At 40.1% G+C, this 23,250-nt stretch overlaps 1 protein-coding gene across 1 annotated transcript in view; it reads right to left on the reverse strand.

Moving 5' to 3' along the window:
• The window catches only part of NCKAP1L (NCK associated protein 1 like), a 41,179-nt gene extending 34,517 nt beyond the window's left edge, over positions 1-6,662 (reverse strand). The window contains exons 1-3 of the mRNA XM_057703937.1: positions 6,561-6,662; positions 5,390-5,500; positions 4,377-4,469 (exon numbers count right to left, since the gene is read on the reverse strand). Of these exons, the coding sequence (XP_057559920.1) occupies positions 4,377-4,469; positions 5,390-5,500; positions 6,561-6,662 (306 nt within the window). The remainder of the gene's footprint in view (positions 1-4,376; positions 4,470-5,389; positions 5,501-6,560) is intronic.
• Positions 6,663-23,250: the final 16,588 nt, after the last annotated feature.

A 23,250-nucleotide genomic window follows, 5' to 3' on the forward strand; every position in this document is an offset into this window, starting at 1 on the left:
TCAGATAGGGAGAAAACGAGAGAGAGAGGTGGGTTTTTTTTTTTTTTTTTTTTTTGAAAATCATCTGTGTTAAAAACTTGAGATAATATCACATTGTTCTTATCATTTTACTTTTCTTATTCAGCCTTACCTGCTAAAAATCCTCAATCATCTGGTAGAGTACTAACACACTTCTTTTAATGGCTGCATAATAGCCCATGGTATGGCCAATTCATTCAGCCTTTTTTCCACTGATGAGTATTTGTTTTGTTCCAATTCCTAGCCCTATCCACTGTACATTGGTACTTTCATTTCTATAAAAGTGGAACCACTAGATCAAAGTGTATATATATTTTTATTTTCAAAATATGTTGCCAAAAGATTTGAACAGGCTCTTTACAATTAAAAATATAAAAATGACCAATAAGCACATGAAAAGATGCCCAATAATATTAGTCATCAGGGAAATGCAAATTAAAATCACAAGAAGATACCACTACACACCCACTAGAATGACTAAAATTCGGAATTTCCCTGGTGGTCCAGTGGTTAGGACTTGGTGCTTTCACCGCAGTGGCTCAGTTTCAATCCCTGGTCAGGGAACTAAGATCCTGAAAGCTGTGCAGTGTGGCCAAAAAACAAACAAACAAAAAAAGAATGACTAAAAGCAAGTGTTCATGAGAATGTGGAGCAACTGGAACACTAATATATTGCTGATGAGAAGAGAAAATGGAACAGTGACTTTTGAAAAAAAATTTGGCAGTTTCTTATAAAATTAAACATACACATACCATATGATTTAGCAATTCAACTTCTAGATTATTTACCCAAGTAAAATGGAAAATGATTTGTACTCAAATGTTTATGGCAACTTATGTACAATGGCCAAAAACTGGACACAACCCAAAAGTCCATCAACAGGTAAATGGATAAACAGATTGTATCCATACAATGAAACAGTGCTCAGCAAAAATAGGAAATGAATCATGAAACATAAACAAATCTTAAAAACATTATTCTGAGTGAAAGAAGCCAGACACAAAAGAAAACATGCTGTGTAGATACTAATTTTACATATGAACCTCTAAAAAAGAAAAACCTAATCTGAGAAGCAGATCAGTGGTTGCCTGGGGCCAGGAGTTGGGGACGTAGGGATTGACTGAGGAAAAAAATTTGGTGCAGGGAACAATTTGATGGAAATTTTCTATACTTTGTGGTGGTTGCTACACAGGTATATACATTTGTCAAACATTAAATGTATGGAGAAAAAATGTTTCCAAGTTACCTTCCCCAAAAGGTACATATGGGGAAACTGAGGCTAAAGCAGTTAAGAAACTCACCAAAGATCACAAAGCTAGTAAGGAAAAGTACCAGAATTAAAACCCACAGCCTACGATCTTCTGTCTATACTACATGCTCTCAAGACCTCTTGGGTCTATGCTGCCTCCTTTGCTGGGAGGGCCTGTCTACAACTTCTTTATGCAACCCAATTCCCAAGGGATATAACTGAAGTTTGCTTTCAGCCACTCACACAACCAATGTCACTATACAGGTCTTATACTGTAAAGACAGAATCAGAAGGGAATGGATTTAACATATGTTTGGCTTATTACTTTATTATATGCTGAACACTGTACTAGATGTTTTCAATGTGTTATCTCATTTAATTCTCACAAATACCCCATGTAGTAAACCTTACTTCCCTTTTATAGATAAAGAAAGTGGGATTCAAAGAGTTTCTTGTCTATAAAGTCATACAGTTTGTATTTGATAAAGCTGAGATTTGAAACCAGGTCTGTCTGATTCAGAGCCTACCTACTTTACAATGCACAATACCTCCATGTCTCTATTTCCCTTCCTGCCCTGAATAAGCCATACTCAATTCCTTGGGCTCAGAAGTTTACTACTGCAGCAACCAGAAGGTATCCTAAAATCTCCTTTGGACTCCAAATTTTCCTAGTAAGAGATTTTTTATATGCTTCCAGCATTCTTCTACCACCTCCACCAGTGCCTACCTTCTTCCTAACCACTATTCTCAATTCCAAATGAATAATAACCTCTGACCCTCCCTCGGACCTTACGGTCTTCCATGTCCCCACTTCTCTCTTCACTGCGTGAACTGATGAATGGCCTGGATTAGCTCCCTAGGGAAAGCACAGGACACTCGAGGTAGGGTCCCATACTCTTGTACCATCTGAAGAAATATCATGACCCCATCACAAACTTAAATGGCTCAGATGACTAAAATTTGTGTTATTTCTTGAATATGTAATAATATGTGTTCATTGCAGAAAAATTAGAGGAGACAAACATAATTTTAATTCATTTTTAAAACTACTCATAATCTCACCATATAAAGAAGTTCCAACCTTCTTTATATGCATGTTTGTCTATGCAAATATACATTTTAGGAACATATCCTGTCTTTTTTTATTTATTTTTTATTTTTTTATTTTTTTAAATTTTTTTTTTGGGGGGGGTACACCAGGCGCATATTCTGTCTTAAGCTACACTGTAATTTGTTTTTACACTGAAGAACATGTGAAGAGCATTTTTCCATGCCAAATAATATAAATGTGTTATCTTTAACAGCTGTATACTATGCATTTATAGACATATACTCTGAACTTTTAACTAAGCCTTTATTTATTGAATACATCAATTATCAAGTTGTCACTATCATAAATAATGCAACAGAGTACATTATTTTACATATACCTTTGCATTTCTGATTGTTTCCTTAAGACAAATTTCTAGAAATTAGAATTGTTAAATTTGGGACTTCCCTGGTGGTCCAATGCTTAAGAATCTGCCTCCCAATGCAGGGGATGTGGGTTTGATCCCTGGTTGGTGAATAAGATCCCACATGCCACGGGGCAACTAAGCCAGCACCCCACAACTACTGAGCCTGTGCCACAACCAGAGAGCCTGAGTGCCGCAACTACAGAGCCCACATGCTCTGGAACCCGTGCACCACAACTATAGAGCCCACATGCTCTGGAGCCCGTGCACCACCACTAGAAAGCCTGCATGCTGCAACTATTGAGCCAGCAGTTAAGAATCCACCTGCCAATTCAGGGGACAGGGGTTCAATCCCTGGGCCAGGAAGATCCCACATGCCTCGGAGCAACTAAACCTGCGTGCCACAACTATTGAGCCTGTGCTCTAGAGCCTGCGAGCCATAACTGTTGAGCCCACGTGCCACAATTACTGAAGCCCACACTCCTAGAGCCCGTGTTCTGCAACAAGAGAAGCCACTGCAATGAGAAGCCTGCACATCGCAACAAAGAGTAGCCCCTGCTCGCCACAACTAGAGAAAGCCCACACACAGCAACAAAGACCCAACACAGCCAATAAATAAATAAATAAATAAATAAATTTTTTTACAAAAAAGAATTGTTACATTTAAAAGTATATATTTTAAGACTTTTGAAACACCATATTGACCCGCCCTTCAAAAACATTGCACTAAATAATTTTTCACATTTTATGTTTATAAAAATAGTACATACTCATTGTTCAAAACTGAAATAAAATATCACCCATGTATTATGCTACCAAACACTGTTAACAATTAGACAAATCCAAATTGAGGGAAATTCTGAAAAATAACTAGTCTGGACCCTTCAAAAACGCCAGTGTCATGAGAGACAAAATAAGGCTGAGAACTATTCTAGATTAAAGACTAAAGAGACATGACAACTAAGAGACATGACATCATAATTTCAGTGTATGATCCTTGAGACAACTGGAGAAATGTGACTGTGGGCTATACATTAATTATAACATTGTAGCAATTTTACATTTCCTGCATACAATAACTGTATTGAGGTTATATAAGAAAATATTCTTGCTCTTAGCTGATGTATGCTAAAGTATTTAGGGAGGGAAATGTCATGATGCCTGCAACTAACTCAAATGGTTCAAGAAAAAAAAACGTAAAGATAAGCAAACATGGCAAAATACTAAAAATCAGGAGATACAGGGGGAGAGTAGAACAATATTTATTGTACCATTCTTGAAATTTTTCAGTAGATTTGTAATAAAATATTGGGTAAGAATCTTGAAATTTTAACTCAAATAATACAAAAACGTACAGTGTAATAAATTAAAGCCAATCATAATAATCCACCCCCGAAGGCAGGTATTTTTAACAGTTTAATGTATAATATCCCAAATCTTTCCTATGTATATACTAACACTATGTGTATATAAGTTTATGTATCTTTTAAAACAAAAATAAAATTGTATCATACACTATTCTGAAACTCACTTTATTTAACAAATACAACTTAGATATCCTTCCATATCAATACATCTTATTTTTTTCAAGAAATAGTAATAAGGAACATAAATGAACATCCAAACACTGGGGACCTGGGCTAGAGAGAGCTCACCCGAAATTCCATAACATCCACAAAAGACTGGTAGTAGTTGGTGAGGAATCTAATTATCTCAGATTTTTCCCGATGTACTGGTCCTAAATGTTGCTGAGAGAAACAAAATAAAAAACACAAAATGAGAAGACAATTGATCAAAGTAACCCAAGAAGAATAGGGATTGTACCTAAAAAAATTCTTAAAGAGGATTAAAACACACTGACAGAGGAAGTTGAAAATCTTCAAACTCTGAAAGTTTTTAAACAGAGAATATTCTCTAGGCAGGATGGTGGCATGGAATCCTGACTAGATATAGAGTGCAAAATGAGAGGAAATTGCAAGGTCTTTTTCAGCCAAAGAGGTTTATTATTCACATCAAAGTCAAAAGAAGCTGAATGAGAAGATGCTATAGGTAAGATGGTAAGAAATCTAGGGCTAACATTTAATAAGGGAGAAGTAAGGGATATGCCACCAGATACATAACTCTAAGAGCCCGTGTTCTGCAACAAGAGAAGCCACTGCAATGAGAAGCCTGCACATCGCAACAAAGAGTAGCCCCTGCTCGCCACAACTAGAGAAAGCCCACACACAGCAACAAAGACCCAACACAGCCAATAAATAAATAAATAAATAAATAAATTTTTTTACAAAAAAGAATTGTTACATTTAAAAGTATATATTTTAAGACTTTATTAACAAGAAAACACTGAGCGGGAGACAGGAACAATGATAAAATATATGCAACTGCTAGGTCAGTAGAGCTGTCTTTCTCGGTAAGAATAGTGTTCTTGTGAGTCTTACAGTGGAAAAGGGGGCAATGCATTGCTCCAGTTTACCCTAGGAGAATCTCATCTTATCTCAGAATCCTCAAGACTACAACAACCTGAAGCCCTGTGGTTGAGCTTAGGAAAACTAAAAGAAGGCCACTCTATCCCCTGCCAAGTTCAAAGAGAGGCAGTCAAAACAGAGTCTGAACCATCCAAGCACAGAGGTATTTCAGAGAAAGGAGAGAAGAGGGATAGCGTTCTCACCGTGCTGTTTCGGATATCTATGTTGGGAAATTTCTTGTTGATGTACTTGAGAGATGATTCCATGGACTTTTCCAGTAAGAAAGGGGGCTTGGATTTGGGGTCCGAACAAGTCTGCACAGATAAACAACACTATATTTCAACCCTTTCTCCTGCCCCTGGGAAACTTACCTCTTCCAGTATCATGCATTCTCACACAATCTCTCTCAGGGAAAAGGAATCTGGGAATTAATTATAAAAGCATAAGAGAAGGCCAGGAACAAGTTCCAGGACATTAAGCCAACTATCAGAAGAGCTAAATAACCTGGGCATTTCATCTTGCTAAGTAAAACTTTACGTTTGCTTGGCCCGGCACAAGGAGGAAGCTCTCTCCCCACCCCTCAGCTGAAGCCGGAAGAAATGAGAAAAGCAGCTGCTCAGGAGTTAGACTTGGTGGGAGAATCACTGTCACAATTCTGTCTGTTATATAAGCATAACATCCCATAGGGCATTTATAGGAGGCATGGAGACAGAGAAACTATGTTCCCAGCGATTTGTTTTATTACGAAATGCACCAAAGTCCCCTCCCCCAAATCCCCTATTTTCTCATCCAGAAACTCCCCACTCCCGTCTTTATCTTTTAACTTCACTAGGCCCAGCCCCTAGCACACCTCTTGCCACCAGCTTCTCCCAATTCCACAGTTCCTATCCTAAACACACATATATACAATCACCACAAGAACTATCTCAGACTCTAAGTAACTCAGAAAGTACCTACTCTTTTTTTAATCCAAATATCATCTCTTTTTTCCATGAAAAAGTTTTTGCCAGAGACCCAACTTTGGATATCTTCAGAGTGCGGGGGACTAGCACTAAACAATAAGACCCAGAATTCTAGACCCAGACTTTTATCCAGGAGACTTGGAACACAATTATTTCCCATCCCACTTCTATCCCCAGCAGGAAGCAGACACTCGCATTGGGGTGAGAAGCACACCAAGAAAGGGGGAAGCCCAGAAAAAAAGCCTCCCCCTCTGCCTCCCAGCACTGGCTGTCCTATATAATCCGAGTGACTGAAGGCCAGTTAAATCAGCGAGAAAGAGGAGGGAGCCTACCAGCTGGACCTGCTGGCCTCAGGGTTCCCTACCCCACTATTGCTGGTATAGTTAGTACTAGTTCAGTTGCCCACGCTTACCTTCTTGATGTTATACATGCGGATGAGAACCCCCTGACCTCGATCATTCAGTATAGTGAGCTTCTCTGCTAATTTATGCTGGTAGGCAGAGGTCAAAGACATGGTGGCCACCGAGAGAGAGGAGCATCCAGACAGCAATGCCTGATCTCCCCAAACACTTTCAGCTTGGGTGGTGACACCCTCTGGGCGGAGGCACCCAGCCTGGTTGGTGCGCTGGTCTTCCTGTTGCCTCTACAATTGGCTCATGGCTGAAAGCAGTCATTACGCCTCACAGGCCCTCAGAATCTTCTGTGCTTCCTCTTGCACACTCAGCAGGGGAGACTTCCTCTTTCTAGCTGTGCAGCATTTTTGGTAAGACTGTGAAATGGGTGGAAGTGGGGGAGAGAGGTAGACTTTCAAGGCTCTTCACAGTCTGGCACCAACCTCTTCGGCCTTACCCTCCCACTAGCGTCCTATATAAAGCTCCACACCAAACAAGTACCAACCACCCCAGTCCCATCCACCTTTATACTTTCCCTCTTTTACATCCCCATCCAGAATGCCTGTTATTCTCTCTCCTAAACCTTAGGCCTATCCACCTTTTAGGGCCCAGATTAAATCCCAACTCCTCCAAACTACTGTTTTCAGTGTCAAACATATATAACATTGTATTCCTGGTTATATTTTTAAGTATATGTCTTATTTCCCCAACTACATCATAAGCGCCTTAATGACAGGAATTGTATCTCATACTTCTTTATATCCCTCTAGCACAGCGATTCTCAAAGTGTGGTCACATTAGCATCACCTGGAAACTTACCAGACAGGCAAATTCTCAGGTGCCACCCCAGACCTACTGAATCAAAAACTCTGGGGTAGGGTCCAGCACTCTGTTTTAACAAGCCCTACAGGTTAACTTCAACACTCTCTCAGGTTTGAGAACCACCACCTAAGTACAATGATTCTTAAAGGTGCTAAGAGGGGCTTCCTAGGTGGCGCAGTGGTTAAGAATCCGCCTGCCAATGCAGAGGTCACTGGTTCGATCCCAGCTCCAGGAAGATCCCACATGCCGCGGAGCAACTAAGCAAGCCCGTGTGCCAAAAAAAAAAAAAATAAAGGTGCTAAGAAACTGAGATCAATTCCTGTGTCCTGAGATTCAGGATTGGTAGGTCTGCAGTGCGGTCCAGAAATCTGCATTAACAAATACCCTAGGGGGGGTTGGTGCAAATGTTCCATCGGATACATGTTGAGAAACATTCACCTAGAACACCACCTCTGAGACAGAGTAGCCATTCAATAAATATGCTGATTTATTTGTTAAATTATTAAGACTAAATTGGGAAATAGACCCCATGAAGAAGAACCAAATTAACTGAGATTAACAAGAGGAAATTAATGATAGACTTTAAATCTTAGAAAACTAGATGAATTTTAGCACCAAAATATTCTTGTCATTCCAAGTTAGGCCTTAACTTCCTAACTCAAGAAAATCAGCTCCCTTTCAAGTTTCTTTCAAGGCAAAAAGCAGAAAGTCCTCAGAAAATTCTAAATCAAACAAAATTGTCTTCATATCTACCTCCTTTCCAATACCTTTTCAAAGAAACAAGAAAATGGAATAGAATTTCAAATATCTCTGAGATAGACTTTGCATTTTCAGAAAACAGAATCTGCCCTCCAGCTTATTTACTGCAATTGAGTCCCTAGAAGGCTATGAGCCTAGCATAAGGTGATAGTGGCCCCGAATATTTGAATCACCTGCTGCTACCAAAGAAATTCAGGTTCTACTAAAGAGATCTGTGAGGTTTCTACTGGTCTTTCCCCTTGATGGAGGAGAATGAAGGGCAGGCAGCAAGATACCAATATCTAGGGAGCTGAGCAGCAGTACAGCAGTAGCTTCCTTATGGGTTATAGTTCCTACTGGATCTTTCTCGCTTGCATTTCTTATCCTCATCCTAAAAACTTTGTTGCAGACACTCCATGCCAAGGCAATCTTGTGTTCTGCTGTTCCCTAATACGTACTCTCCAACTTAGTGGGGACCATGTTCTCAGTCTACTGTCAGTGCCCTATGTTTTCATTTCTGCCTTTCTCATTAATGTATGCTTTCCCTCTTGCTGACCCAAATCCCAGTCAATCTTCTGGATCGACCACAAACAATCCCAAGTTCAGCCCTTGCTGAATTCTTACAGCACTTGGTCTATAGCACATATTTTACACCTAAATTAGTTTTCACCTTTAATTGCCCATTTCATATTATATTGCCACCCTGGCTGAATTGTAAGATTGCTAGAGCCTAGAAACACTTATTTGCCTGTACCTGGCATACGGGAAAAGCCTACATTTTGGAATCAGAATTTTCTGCTCATTGTAGTTGAGTACGGTGGACTGAACCTTATGACTTAGAGGCTAGGATCCCAGGTTCTGGAGCCAGATAGCTTCAGTTCACAACCCAACTCTATCACTCAGCAGCTCTGATCCAGTTTCCCTGTCTCTAAAATGGAGATGATATTAATAACAGTTCCTATCTCTTGGGAACATGGTGTGTGTTAAGTTACTGCACGTAAAGTGATGACCTGGTTATTTACTACGTGCCAGGCACTTTAAGTGCTTGACATGTATTACATCATGTGGCAAGACATTCAGGACCCTTTCTGAAACCTTGAAAATGTTAAAGTATGTGGGCCGAGCGATGGGATTCAGAATGTCCTGCTTGAGCAGTGGAGGAGCTGAGGGTGCGGGGCGTGGAGGCTAATATCACCCTGTTTGGCCCTGAAGGATGGCTGGTTAGCCAAAGATGGGTAAGATTCCTCAGAGGACGAACAACCTAAGACAGGCACAGCCGCAGAGGGGCCAACAGGAGTGATGCATAGAGCCTTCCTTATATCACCCTGTTTGGCCCTGGAGGATGACTGGTTAGCCAGAGACGGGTAAGATTCCTCAAGGGAGGAACAACCTAAGACAGGCACAGTCGCAGAGGGGCCAACAGGGGTGGGGCACAGACCCCCAATATCTGAGAGAGGTCTCCTGCCCCCAGGGCTGTTTTGCTCTCCAGGCCCAGCTCAAATCCACACCTGCTCAACTCGGACCCAGGAAGCAAACAAAGATAATTGCCTCAGTCATGTGAGGCCTTTGATTGTTTATGGGTGTAACCTGAGAATGTTAGCGGAAGAACTCAATAAAAGCAACCTGGGATGAGTCAGCAGGGCTCTTGATCCGAGGGGTCTTGAGCCCCCCGGTCCCACTTTTCTCTTCAGTCTGTGTCTGTGTCTTCCTCAAGCTTGCGGCACCCGTCACACACCTCGAGTCGCTGAGCTGGTCTCGGCAACATCAAACAATATTAATAACAATACTCAAACACTTACCACCTTTGTAACTTTAGGCTATATATCTCCACTGAGTTGGTTTCCTAATCTATACAATGGCAGTAATCCCTCATACAACTGTGCAAGTAATTACATGACACGGTGTGTGTAAATATTTGGCTCAAGACCTGGTACACTGGATTAGGAAGGCCAAATATAAATTTTTGATTTTTTTTTTTTAGCATGTAATGAGCTTATGCTGCTTTCTGTGGAATTCTATTTGGCACCCAAATACAGCTGATTCACTTTGTTGTACAGCAGAAATTGGCACAACAGTGTTAAGCAATTATACTCCAATAAAGAGCTTAAAAAAAATAAGCTTTAAAAATATGAGATATTAAAAAAAAAAGAAAGAAAGAAAACAAAAGAAAAAGGCCAGCTTTAAATATGAGTCTAATCACGCCAACAGGTAATCTTTAGAGCCACTTCACTGGAAACATTATGTGGCAGTTCCTGCGGGAAACTGGAGGAACCCTTCTAAGGGGAGTTTAATTACCCCAGAGCAGGGTCTAGTAACCCTGGCTACAAATCAGAATCCCCTGTGGAACTCTTCTAAAGCCACAGCTAGCCAGACCCAGTTCGTGAAGATTCTAATCCAATAGTTCTGGAATGGGGCCAAAGGCTCTGTCACTTTAAAACTACTCAGTGATTCTCATGCACAACTAGGATTGAGAACCACTTCTCAGGACTGAACTATGACATCAAAAACTTCCAAACCTCTGAGAAACCACAGAACAAATGGTGGGAGAAGAGGAATTGAGTAGCTTGAACAGAAAGTTGCTTCACATCACTTGACTGAAAGGTACTGTGCTTTCCCTCTCGTCAAACTTCAGCTACTTGCCTTGTTTTGCCTTACAGAAGGATTGTTTTCCTCTTCAGGTGACATTGCTTCAAGAATAAGGTAGGTCTAAAGAGACTTTAGACTAGGGTTGAAGTGTCGAGCTAGCATCAAGGTTGGAATACTCTTGCCAAGTCTAACATGTATTAAAGTCCTGTATTATAGCGTTGGCCTCTTTACATGGAATATTCAGCTATCAATAATTAGGTGAAAGATCCCAGGTCACCAATCCTCGAGGCCTATTCTGAAGCACTCTTTAAGACCAGCCTTATCAGTCCAGTCAAACTTCAAACTTTTCTAGGCTGCTAGCTAAATATAAGGGTTTGGGGTTATCTGAAGACTACATTTAGGTATTAAAGCTCTTTTTCCATTATCTTTAAGAATCTAAAGATAGCTATACAATATTGGATTATACTGCAGCCTTCATATTCAGGGAGCCAATTCACTTCATAATAAGTGTTCATGGCTCTAATCAGTATCATAAGTTTAAAAAAAACAAAAACAAAACCTGGGCTTGTATTCCTGAAAGGTACCTGAGTTTAAATCCCTATACTTAATCACCTAAATGCTCTCAGGAAAATCTGACATTTAACAGTCTAACTCTGTGCCCTTTGTCTATGCCCTAGGCATGATGCAAAGTAAAACTGAAATGGGCTATTCTTGGCACTTTTCTATCCCTACTGCTTATGCCGGTCTGCCTTGATCTCCCCCCCGCGCCCCCCACCCCCCACCCCATCAGACTGTGCTGTCTCTGCTTTGCATAAATCTCAGTTGTAGCTGTTGCCTGGAAACTTGGGAGTCCTTGAAGTGAATATCTGCGATGCTAAAGACAGCTAGCCATAAGGGAAAGTAGGCCTCCTATTGGCAGTAAAATGCGGCAGATTTGAGAAGGTGTATTCTTAGTTCAATTCTAGGAGTCTTCATATGTTAATACCTACAACTTTAGAGATTTCAGGCTGGTATTCTCAGATAATTATAAAGTAGCTTGAACCTTAACATGGTAATGTTCATTCTTCCAAATCCCTCTCCCCAAAAGTGGTTATGCTGACCTATTTGACAAGTAGCATCCTTGTCTGAAAAAGAGCTTAATTTAGACAGGTTTGGTGGAGAGATGGAAGGGAGCAGTTCTGAACAGTAAACAACCAGCTGCCTCAGCCTTGCTTTCTCCAGCACTCAAGCTTATGGTGTTAAACTTCGTCTTACCCCAGTACTGTGAGTTTTCCACAGAATCCCACCTGTTTATTTAATACTCTATTGAAGGGCAAAAAATACTATTTGAAACAAGCTATATAATAAGTGTACAAATACTAATTTTTGGCCTTCCAAGGCATATAAGCAGTGAATTTGTCTTATTATCCTAGTATCTAACTGTCCAGGCTATTGTTTCATTATCCAAAACTTTCTTAGGTAAAACTTAGACATCTGTATCTTTCACACCACTCTTTCTCTGAGAACAGAAAATAGGCCTATGTCTAAATTACTTGGGACTTTCCTGGTGGTGCAGTAGTTAAGAATCCACCAGCCAATGCATGGGACACAGGTTCGAGCCCTGGGCCAGGAAGATCCCATATGCCGCGGAGCAACTAAGCCCATGAGCCACAACTACTGAGCCTGCGTGCTGAAGCCCACTTGGCTAGATCCCGTGCTCCCCAACAAGAGAAGCCAGAACACTGAGGAGCCCGTGCACCGCAATGAAGAACAGCCCCCACTCGCCACAACTAGAGAAAGCCCTGTGAGCAACAACAAAGACCCAAGACAGCCAAAAATAATTAATTAATTAAAATGAAAAAAAAAAAAAGATTACTTGATCTTAAATGTCAATATTTTCTTTGCCAACCCATGGTTCCTGCTATTTAGGCCTCATGGAGCCAGAAGTCTTGGAAAAATCTCCTTATGACCCAAACTACAGGATGCTGGCAGGCAGGTTATATAGTACCACCTGGCATCATGTAGAAAGGTAAGTTTTCCTGATAACTGTTAAGTCACTGGAGGGAGAAAAATAGGCTCAGAATATAAAAGGTTAAAGACTTTAAAAAAAAAAAGAACAAACTTCTGACCATACATAGCACCTGGAAGTTCTTAATGTTGGAACATGGTATGTCTTCAGCGGTTCCAGAAAGGAATGGAGGGTGTTAGGCAAAACCTAACAGCAATTTAACAGGAACTTCTTCCTTTTAGAAACATCCAAAGATAGCTAAAAAGATGGCTAACTGCAAATATAATGCTTGCCATGTGGTCCCAATCAAAAGGCTCAAAGAACATGAGGCTAACTGTGTCAACAGAACTGCTATAGATGATGGTAAGTTTTTTATTTGGGGGACAGATAAGTGGAGTCAAGTTCCATCGCCCCCTCCTCCTCCATATTTCATAGCTATGGAAACCTTAGCCAAATGAGGAATGAAAAACAAAAGGAAGTTTCTACTCTGCTTCTATAACTTCTGGTCTGCTTTATTTCAGAGCCACTTAATCTTCCAAAGGTTATTTCTCCCAAGTTTGGAACCAAATGAAAAACTTTCCAATACTGCCAACCAGATTCCTGACCCTGATGTCTGGAATGTAGGTAAGCAAGGGTGAAACAGTGAACACAGTCCTAAGTGAAGGCTTGGACTCTAAGTCCTCTATTGCTAATAAGTATGTCAGCCCTGCAGTAATTAGTCTTAATACTCCTCCCACAAAATCCTTCAACAAAGCAATCAAAAGAGTAAATCTGAGAATTTCATCTGTCTCTGGAGAGGAAACCCAGTAAAAAGGAGTGTAATTAAATCTAAATTCACACTCCTTCACCAAGATTACATATATACTAATCTTCCCCCCCGCCTCTTTGGAACAGTTTCTCAGAGCTGTCTGGGATGCTGTCTCCCAGGCTACAGTACTCATTTTGCCCCAAATAAAACTTAACTCTTAACTCTCAAAAAAAAAAATTCTAAATTCACTTAGTTAAAAGATTCTTATCAATACCTAGTCACTTTCAATAGAAAAAATTACCATGTAATTTTTTACTTGTAATCTGAAAGGTTAGGATTTATCCTATCTCAAATGATACAGCCTTTCTCTCAGATGCAGCATGTTATATTGGCGAATTCACTAGCTTTTCAGTTAGATCTAGGTTCAACTATCTGCTCTGGCCTTAAGGAAAGTTACTTTTCAAAACACATCTTCCTCATCTATAAAAGGAATATCTACCTCATAAGGTAGATTAATATTAAATAAAGATGTATGTATGTGTTAGAGCAATACAAGCCCCTTTAACAGATAAAGTCCAAATTGTGTTAATGTCATGATTTAACACAAAAGAAGTTTCCTTTTCCAGTGCAAGTATTCAGTAGGAGTTGTGATTCAAGAACACAGGCTCTTCATCTTTTGACTGTCACCTTCCATACCTGGCTTCCCAAGCTGCCACAAAAAGAAAATGGAGAAAGCACAGCTGCCTCTTAACCACCTCAGCCCAGAAAAGGATATTTCTACTTCACATCGCATTGGCAAAAACTAGTCACATGACCATACCTATGTTAGGGAGGCAGAAATGTAGTCCCTGGCAGAGCAGCCACTTCCCAGCAACAACTATGGAAGGGAGACTCAAATCGAATCTGCCAGCTAGCCTTCTTTGCAATAATATAAAAATGCTTAGTACTTGTGTTACTTCTTCCTGCTTTCCTTCTTTCTAGGTAACAGACATCATTCTCCTTCATTTGTCCCTAAGACATTTGCTCCAAAACTGCTGGTTTGTGAAAGGTAAGATAAATCATGCTACAGAAGTTATTGGAATAGAGCACACAATACCTTTAATACCTCAGGAGAATGGCCACTAGATCACAGGCATGGCAGATGCCTAAGCTTCAATTTCAAATTTTAAAAGAGCTTTATTCATGGGCTCTGAGTATTTCCATTCCTTTCCTAAGGCTTCACTTAGGACTTTAATCCATCAAGGACTTGATTACACAAGGTTCTCAATTCTGTGTAAGATCTTCAAGGAATATGAAACCAATTCCTAAAGCTATGAAGGGGAAAGAACTAGCATACTGTACGTGAACCAGGTCAGGATCCCCAGCCACACAAACTTGAAGGTCACAGCCAAGAGTCAGAGGACCCATCAATGGAGTTACCCACTAGATACACAGCGGGGAGGGAAGGTGCAAAGGAACTATATAAAACGGAAGTTAGGGACTTCCTAGGTGGCGCAGTAGCTAAGAATCCACCTGTTAATGCAGGGGAGATGGGTTTGAGCCCTTGTCCAGGAAGACCTCACGTGCTGCAGAGCAACTAAGCCCGAACACCACAACTATTGAGTCTGTGTGCCGCAACTACTGAAGCCCACATGCCTACAGCCCGTGCTCCACAACAAGAAAAGCCACCTTGATGAGGAACCCTCACACCAAAATGAAGAGTAGCCCCCACTCACAACTAGACAAAGCCTGCGTGCAGCAATGAAGACCCAATGCAGCAAATAAATAAATTTTAAAAAAAGAAAAATAGGTGACAGTGCCTTTAAACACACACACACACACACACACAGAAGCTAGCACAAAACCAGTAATTCCTACCCTGATATGTAGTAGTGTCAACTATTTTTGTTAAAGTAACTTTAATCTCCTAGAATTGGTTATCTAGACTAATTCTCTAGTTCTGATTTCCAGCTAACTTTCCTCCTTTGGTCATCTTCTACAGTGACTCAAGAGACATAAAAAAAAAGAGACTATGGATGATAAACATCCTAACAACCATAAGTCCTGGAGAAAAGGACATCACAGTTTTAACATATATTAACATAGTTTTTTATATTAACATAGTTTCAACTACTATCACTAACATTGCATTCTAAATCTTCAAAGATTCTTAGATGAGCTTTTCTTCTTTAAAAATAAACAAACCACATTTTCTATTCAAAGTCCTCCTCCCCTCACAATAGAATGCAGGGAGAGTCCTGATGGCTTTATATCAGACTTTGGAGAAAGAGTTGTCTAGAACTTTATTTGAAGTGCTATTAACACACATCAAGCTTAGGTTCTCCATAAAAATGCTTGCTATCAAAATGACACTGCTTTAATGTTCTCTTTCTACCCTTAGGTCAGAAAAGCTGATGGAGAAGTTGTAGATTAAAGAGCCACCAGATGGAAAATTTATTAAGTCTTTTTTAAAACTTTGGGGAAATCTTAACTGTCAAGTTTTAGGTAACAACTCTTGTCACTGTTGGCATCTTAACATGTTTTTATTTATTTAAAGAATATTTTTCCTATGACAAGCATCATTTGGTTTTTCATTCTTCTTTGTTGTCATAGCCTCATTTTTCAACCAAATGGCTGGAGAGCTGATTTGCCTATTTCTCTTAGTAGGGGAAATGCAGTCACCACGTGGTCTATAATGCTATTCCTTAGTTAAGTTCTTTACCCCCCAACTTTTTTTCTCCTACCTCCAAGTCATTTACTATATGACCATCATATTAACCCTCTTCAATCAGTTCTCCATATAAATCTTCCATGCTTAAAGGATACAGCTTTTATGACAAGCTAAGTTTGGAACATGGCTCCAAATCTACCTTCTTAACTCTGCAGAAGTCAGTTTACACCCATGTTAAATATGTTTTATTATTTTCCACTCTGTTCATTTTAAAATGTCACCCCTTGCCCTTCAACTCTTCAAATCCCTATTCTTGCTTTTTTTAACTCCAATTCTTAATCATCACCTCATTTAAACCTTCCCTGTCTCCTACCACAAGCAAACCACAGACCTTCATGAAGGAAGGCAGAATCACACACTGCTTTATATTTGCTATACCACTAGCCTGGTGCTATGCATCTAGGAGATATTCAAGTTCTCGGTGCTTAAACTGAACCAAGACCCAATTTAAAACAGGCCAAAATTAGTTCCTCTTTAGCTGTAATTTTTATTGCAGCTAGCTAATCCTTTTAAAATAATGAGTTTGGGGTTTTGCTAGTTTACTGAGTAGTTCAGGTATATTTAGACTCACAATTAAAAGAAGTTTTAGTCAAATGAATATTTTCTGCCTTTAGGAGTCTTATCCCTACCTATTTTCTAGATCCTTCTCAAATGTTCTTTTTTTTTCCTTCAGCTAAAATAGAAGGGAGAACACTAGACAATTTTAGCATCTAGCACATTCCAGTATATTTTGTACAAAGTGGAAGGGGTAGGGGGCTACTGACTTTCTCCCTTAGATTTACATAATATAAACAAGATTTACTTTTATCTCTTGACTAAGACTTTACACATATTTTGAATTTTTTAAACTATACTTTGGTATATTAACACCAGACTACATGAAAACAAAAGGATGTTTCCCAGGAAAAATGGCCCTAAAAGATAAAACTGTCTTCCTTTATCATATTTTAGGTATATGGAATCTTCCCCTAAAAGACCATGCAGTTGTAACTGGGGGACTACATAATTTTTCCTTCAAACCAGGATTCTCTTGAGTTTGAAAGGGGGAACAATAATTATCCTAGGATAACAACCAGACAAACCAAGTCAACCACCTTAATAAGTCATCACTTATTAGGCAGTTATATCATTCAAAACACAGGTGCCAGATCTACTCAAGTCTTGCTTTAAGAGGTTTTGAGCCCCTTGGAAGACGGCACAATAGAATCACTTTTTTGGCTTCTAATATAACATTTGGTCAAAGCTCCAAAAAGACCAAATTAACATGAAAAAATACTTTTTAAAAAAGCAAAGTTTAAAAATAGTTGCCTCAAAGCTTCTCTAGATTCCCCGAAGTCCTAACTATTCCCTCAAGCTCCCATAACAGGTGGCTTGTGTCTCCTTTTAACCTCTTTTCATTCTGATTTATTACTATTAAACTACAATATGCTTTAGAGAGGCATGATCTGACTATATACTAGTCCTATGCCCCCACAAGATCAAAGTTGCTGAACGTGAAGAATCTATACTTTATACCCATGGTGGACTAAAAATATTTAGTACTCTGGGCTAAATATTTATACTGAATAAATCAACCTTTCAAAAACCTTGGTAACCAGGTTCACTCATCTTCACAGAAAAGTTCCATCAAGGTGATTTAAATTATGTTTATGTAACAGGAATAAGACTTTCTGGCTATAAAGTTTCTTCCTTAAAATCGAGTTTTAGGGTTTCTACTCTTACACAGTATGAACTATGGGGAAAAGATTGCTAAGGCCCATTACTCATGTCCTAGATACGTACCAAAACATATCTCATTGGTTCCACATCTTTATCCTTTTGTTGGTCTATACTTTATGGGCCTTTTTGTTCAGGCTTTCCAAGCAGCTGTGGTATAAAACAGGGGGAAAAAAAAAAACCTCAAATATTTTAGTCTCTTCTTCCCACGTATTCTCTTACAAGATAGATGATGTCTTACAGTTGCTGCAGCCCCTGACAAAGTATACCTGTGCTCTCGAGTCAAATAATCAAGTATCTACTAAGTTTGAGACACTGTGTTAAGAACTATAGTGGCCATGGTCCATTATGAGGGAACAACGTTGACAACTATAGTTAATATAAGGCAACAGTTCTCAAACTTCAGTGGATATCAAAATCACTTGGAGGGCTTATTAAAGCAAAGATTGTAGGGCATCTCACCCCTGAGTTTCTGATTCAGTAAATAGGTCTGTAGTAAGGCCCAAGAATTTGCATTTTTCTCAAGTTCCCAAGTGCTGCTCATGCTGCTGGTCTGAGAACAACTGGTATGATACACAGTTCAAGTACTGAGAGGAAAGGAGGTTATAAGAAAACATAAGAACTTAATCCAGGAAGCGGTTAGGAGAGGTTTCAAAAAGAAAATGACCCTTGGGTTTAAACATTTGACATTCCTTAAAATAACATCAGAAAAATACTAGTATTGGAACTTTAGAACTGTTCCATGCAAGACTAGCCCTTTACAATTTTTAGAAGGTAAAATTTTAGTGTAATTCTGCCATTCTACCATCTTTTCAACAAACTTTAAAATGTTTCCATTTTCTTACCTATCTATTCGTTAAGCCTTGCCAAAGCAATTCTAACAACTGTTTGCAAACTTGGACTTACAATTTATATCTTAGATGCCAGCATCAGAAAGGGCATGAGGGGCTATTTGTCACTGAGCCCTAGGGAAAGAAATTACCTAGAAGTCAAGGAAAAACACAGAGAACAGATTGCTTGAGTGCACTGGCAACTATTACAGGCAATGTGGATTACACAGGTATATAATATTTACATATTAGGACACAGAATGAATTTAAAGACAAAAAAAAAGTCATTACTGGTTTTTCATTTATCCTGTATCATTCTGTGTTTGTAGAGGGGGATGCTGGCTATTCTTGGCAAACTCCCATTAATGACTTTTTTAAATATAAATTTATTTTCAATGGCTCTCTAGTGGGAACACCTCTCCCTACCACTTTGCCTGGAAAATTGTAACCAGTCCCAACTTTTCACCCTCCTCTACAGCAATACTTCCCAACCTATCCTCACCAATAAGAACATCTACTATGTTCCTCCACAGATCTGTTTCTGAAATATTTTGCAACTGCACTTATTGAATAATTCTCTTACTTTACACACTTAACAACCAATCAGAAACCATAATAAGATGAGAGAACCAGGACTTAGTTGATAAAATTTAAGCCAAAAACAAAGAAATTTAATGTTTTAGTCTTCTGATGGGCAAAAGTTTGTTTTATCAGGCTTTCTGAAACACTGAGAATCTCTAAAGAATCTGAAGGACTACTGAAATTCCTTTAATCCAAAAGCTGAAAAAACTCACCTTCTAGCAAAGATTTTTTTTTTCAGTCATTAGCATACAGACCTATCTCCTTACTCATTAGTTCAGAGCCTTTTTTTTTTGTACAAGGCAAAAAAAGGACTTATTATTATTATTATTATTATTATTGGCTGCGTTGGGTTTTTGTTGCTGTACGCAGACCTTCTCTAGTTGCGGCGAGCAGAGGCTATTCTTCATTGCAGTGTGCGGGCTTCTCACTGCAGTGGCTTCTCTTGTTGTGGAGCACAGGATCTATGCCCGCAGGCTTCAGTAGTTGCAGCGCACAGGCTCAGTACTTGTGGTACACGGGCTTAGTTGCTCCTCGGCATGTGGGATCTTCCCAGACCAGGGCTCAAACCCACGTTCCCTGCATTGGCAGGTAGATTCTTAACCACTGTGCCATCAGGGAAGTCCCAGAGTCTTTATTTTTAACTAATAATTCTAAAAATATAATTTATAATATAGGGATAAATGCAAGCATATCCAGAGATAGAACCAGCAAGGATCAGCTTCAGTTTAGGGTATTAATCCCAGCTAGCTCTTAGAATGACCCTATGTAAATGCCTTGGTCTCTCATTGGTCTTGGGGTTTTTTGTTTTGTTTTGTTTTGTTTTTTTCTTCCTTTTCAAATATATTCAACCTGGCTGGAAAATCAGTTTGGCTGGAAAATCAGTTTGGCTGGAAAATCAGTTTGAAAGAAAGCTCAGCAGGGATTGCAGATAAAGCAGGAACTTTCTGGGTTAGAAAGGAATGAACAAAGGTTTTAAGAATAGAAGAATAGATGTGTGGTGCATTTTTATTTTAATATCTCCACCACTGAAAGACAGGTTTGGTTCTTTTGTCTGTTTGAAAGTTCACTGGTGCTAGATGGAACAGCTTTATCAGTTGAGGATCCTGTCACCCTGACAAGGCATTACTGAATGCAGTGAAGCCTCACTTTGGATTCTGGTTTGGTACCCACTCCCCAACCTCTCAAGCTCTTAGCTCTCTCTTCCCCAGAAATTTCAACCTGCGGGAATCTGAATGAAAAGAACAGACAGGTCACAGTAACAGTATCAACAATTTCACCAGAGTACTGCAGTTTAAAGCCTGAAAAATCGTATTTCACTTCAAATCACACTGGCGCTACTAATTCTGCATGAATGATGCTGTGATAAATTCAGAGGTTTAGATTTCATAAAGATTACATTAAGATACTCCTAACAATCTGAAACTGATTTGCCAAAACAGCAGGTTTTTCTAAAATGCTTTGTGCTAAGCTTGTAATGAAGCTTTCATTCTCAGCAATCATCTTTCAAGAAGCACTTTAACAGCTTGCTCCTCCTCCACAGGAATCATCCAGGCCACCCCGGTGAAGAATAGCTTCTGTAAATTCAAAACAGTGCCTAGGTCAGTGGTTCTCAACCCTGACTGCACATTAGAATCATCTGGGTAGCTTTTTAAAAATAACATATATACAATGGAATATTACTCAGCTGTAAAAAGCAAGGAAACTGGGACATTTCTAGAGACATGGATGGACTTGGAGACTGTCATACAGAGTGAAGTGAGTCAGAAAGAGAAAAAGAAATACTGTATATTAACACAGATATGCGGACTATAGAAAAATGGTACAAATCAATCGGTTTGCAAGGCGGAAATAGAGACACAGATGTAGAGAGCAAACATATGGACACCAAGTGGGGAAAGTGGGGAGGGTTGGGGGGGAATGAATTGGGAGACTGGGATACCAAATTGTACGCTCTAAATATATGCAGTTTATTGTATGTTAACTGTATCTCAATAAAAGTTCCAAAAAAAAAGGTGTAGATAAAAAAAATAACTATGCCCAACCCTTTCTGATTAATTGGTCTAGGAGGGGAACGTGGCACAGTATGTTTTAAAAGCTCCCCAGATGATTCTAATGTGCAGTCAAGATTAAGAACCAGCCGCAAACAACAAGAATGGCTTGGGCTCTGCTCCATCAATACGTTTCTTTTTAGGGCCTTAATATGAACCAAAGGCTGTGAAGCACACTCTCTTCAGCCCACAGGATGATAATTAAACAAAAAATAGGACTTCTCCGTGCAGTGGTTAAGACTCCACATTTCCTATGGAGGGGGCATGGGCTCCTTCCTTCCCTGGACAGGGCATGGGCTCCTTCCTTCCCTGGACAGATCCCACAAGCCACGTGGCATGGCCAAAACAAAAACAAAAAAATTTGATAACAATGTTTATACATTACTCATGTAAAAATAAAATGTCCCATGACCCTTTTCACTAAAGCCACATTTAGTTCGTGCTCTCAGAATAAGTTCTCCTAAATCATATTTACGCCCCATAAATCACTGAAATGTTCTAAAACTCCCAACATTTCAGCACCCAGACTGATCTCCCAGACTGCCTCCTACTTCAGGCAATCCAAAAATTTGTCATATCACATCTTTTACTTCTTGGTTTTAAAAACTATTATTACCGGTTCTATCTGTATTGTCATCCCCTTCCTTTTGTCTGTCTAATCTTCAAAGGCCAAAAGTCCCTTTTTTTCAAATAAAGCCTCCCCAGGTCACTTTGGGCCCCACTGATTTCCTCCTATATGAATTTACAGTCTCAACCACTTTTTTCACATCTGTTACACTGCCATTTAACCTTTCATCCACTTTGGGGCCTGTTTTCCTAGCACCTTGGAGACAAGAACCACCGCTTACAATTTTTTTTTTTTATTGTATTACAGTTTCCAGAACAAAAGCTCACTATGTATGTTTCGTTTGCCACTAACAAGTTATAAGTTTCTGACCCTTTTTACTTCGAGCTCTCTCAACTCTAAAACTCCCTTTAATCTGACTAGGGCATCCATCCTACCAAGCATTCTCAGATAAACCATTATCAACTTTTGAATTTTGAAATGCTACCTACAACGCCTGCTAAAGAAAAACAACTAGATTCCTTTCCTTGGTGATTCGTCTTTGGTGGGTGGGGGTGGGGGGCCTGTTTGCTTATCTCCTTTCCAATTTTCCTCTTCCTTCCAGTCAAAATCTAAATTAGCTTGCTCTCTGGACAACTTCCACAAACAAGGCTTTGTTCTCACCCGCATCCATCGACCTCTAAGGAGTCCCATCCCCTTCTCGAGCGCCCATTTCTCAGCGCTGTTCTTTCTAAGATGGCCACCCCAGAGCCCAGGAGGGCAGCGCGAGTTCCAACCAAGCCAGGCCACGGTCATTCGGGATGGGGGGGTGGGGGTGGGCGGTAGCGGCCGCCAGAGGACGACGGCCAGAAGTGTGGGGCTCGGGTAAATGAGCCGACGAGTGAGGGCCGAGGAAGACCTCTGCTAAGCCCGCACCAAGCTTGGCCAGAGCCCACCCCTCCGGCACAGGAAGTGGAAGCCCCACCCCCTAACGTCACGGCCGGAAGTGAGCGTTGCTTGGGCGCGGGTGTGGGGCAAAGGCGAGTGTGAGGAGAGCGTGTCTCGGCTGAGGTAGGAAAGACACCCGGGCCCTGGCTTGGGGCCCCCAAAGACCTCACCTTTGGCGGGCTGGGATACCTTCACATTCTAGCATCTTCTCTTTTGCGCCCAGAGCTTTCGGCCTTGTGGGTTCTTAGCGCAGCTGTTTTGGCAACCGGTCGTTCCCCCGCTGCTTCGTCCCCTCGAGGGCCTCCCTAACTTCTTTGTCTCCATTCTAAGTTAACCATCGTCCCCACCTTCTCCTGTTTAGTCCCATTGTTTAAATCGACTCTGATTGTTTTGTTTAAAGGAAGAAAAGTGATGGTTTTACCGGGACCCCAGCTCGGCTAAGAGTGTAACG

Source organism: Hippopotamus amphibius, chromosome 12, assembly GCF_030028045.1.
Source record: "Hippopotamus amphibius kiboko isolate mHipAmp2 chromosome 12, mHipAmp2.hap2, whole genome shotgun sequence".
Classification (NCBI taxonomy): Eukaryota; Metazoa; Chordata; class Mammalia; order Artiodactyla; family Hippopotamidae; genus Hippopotamus; species Hippopotamus amphibius.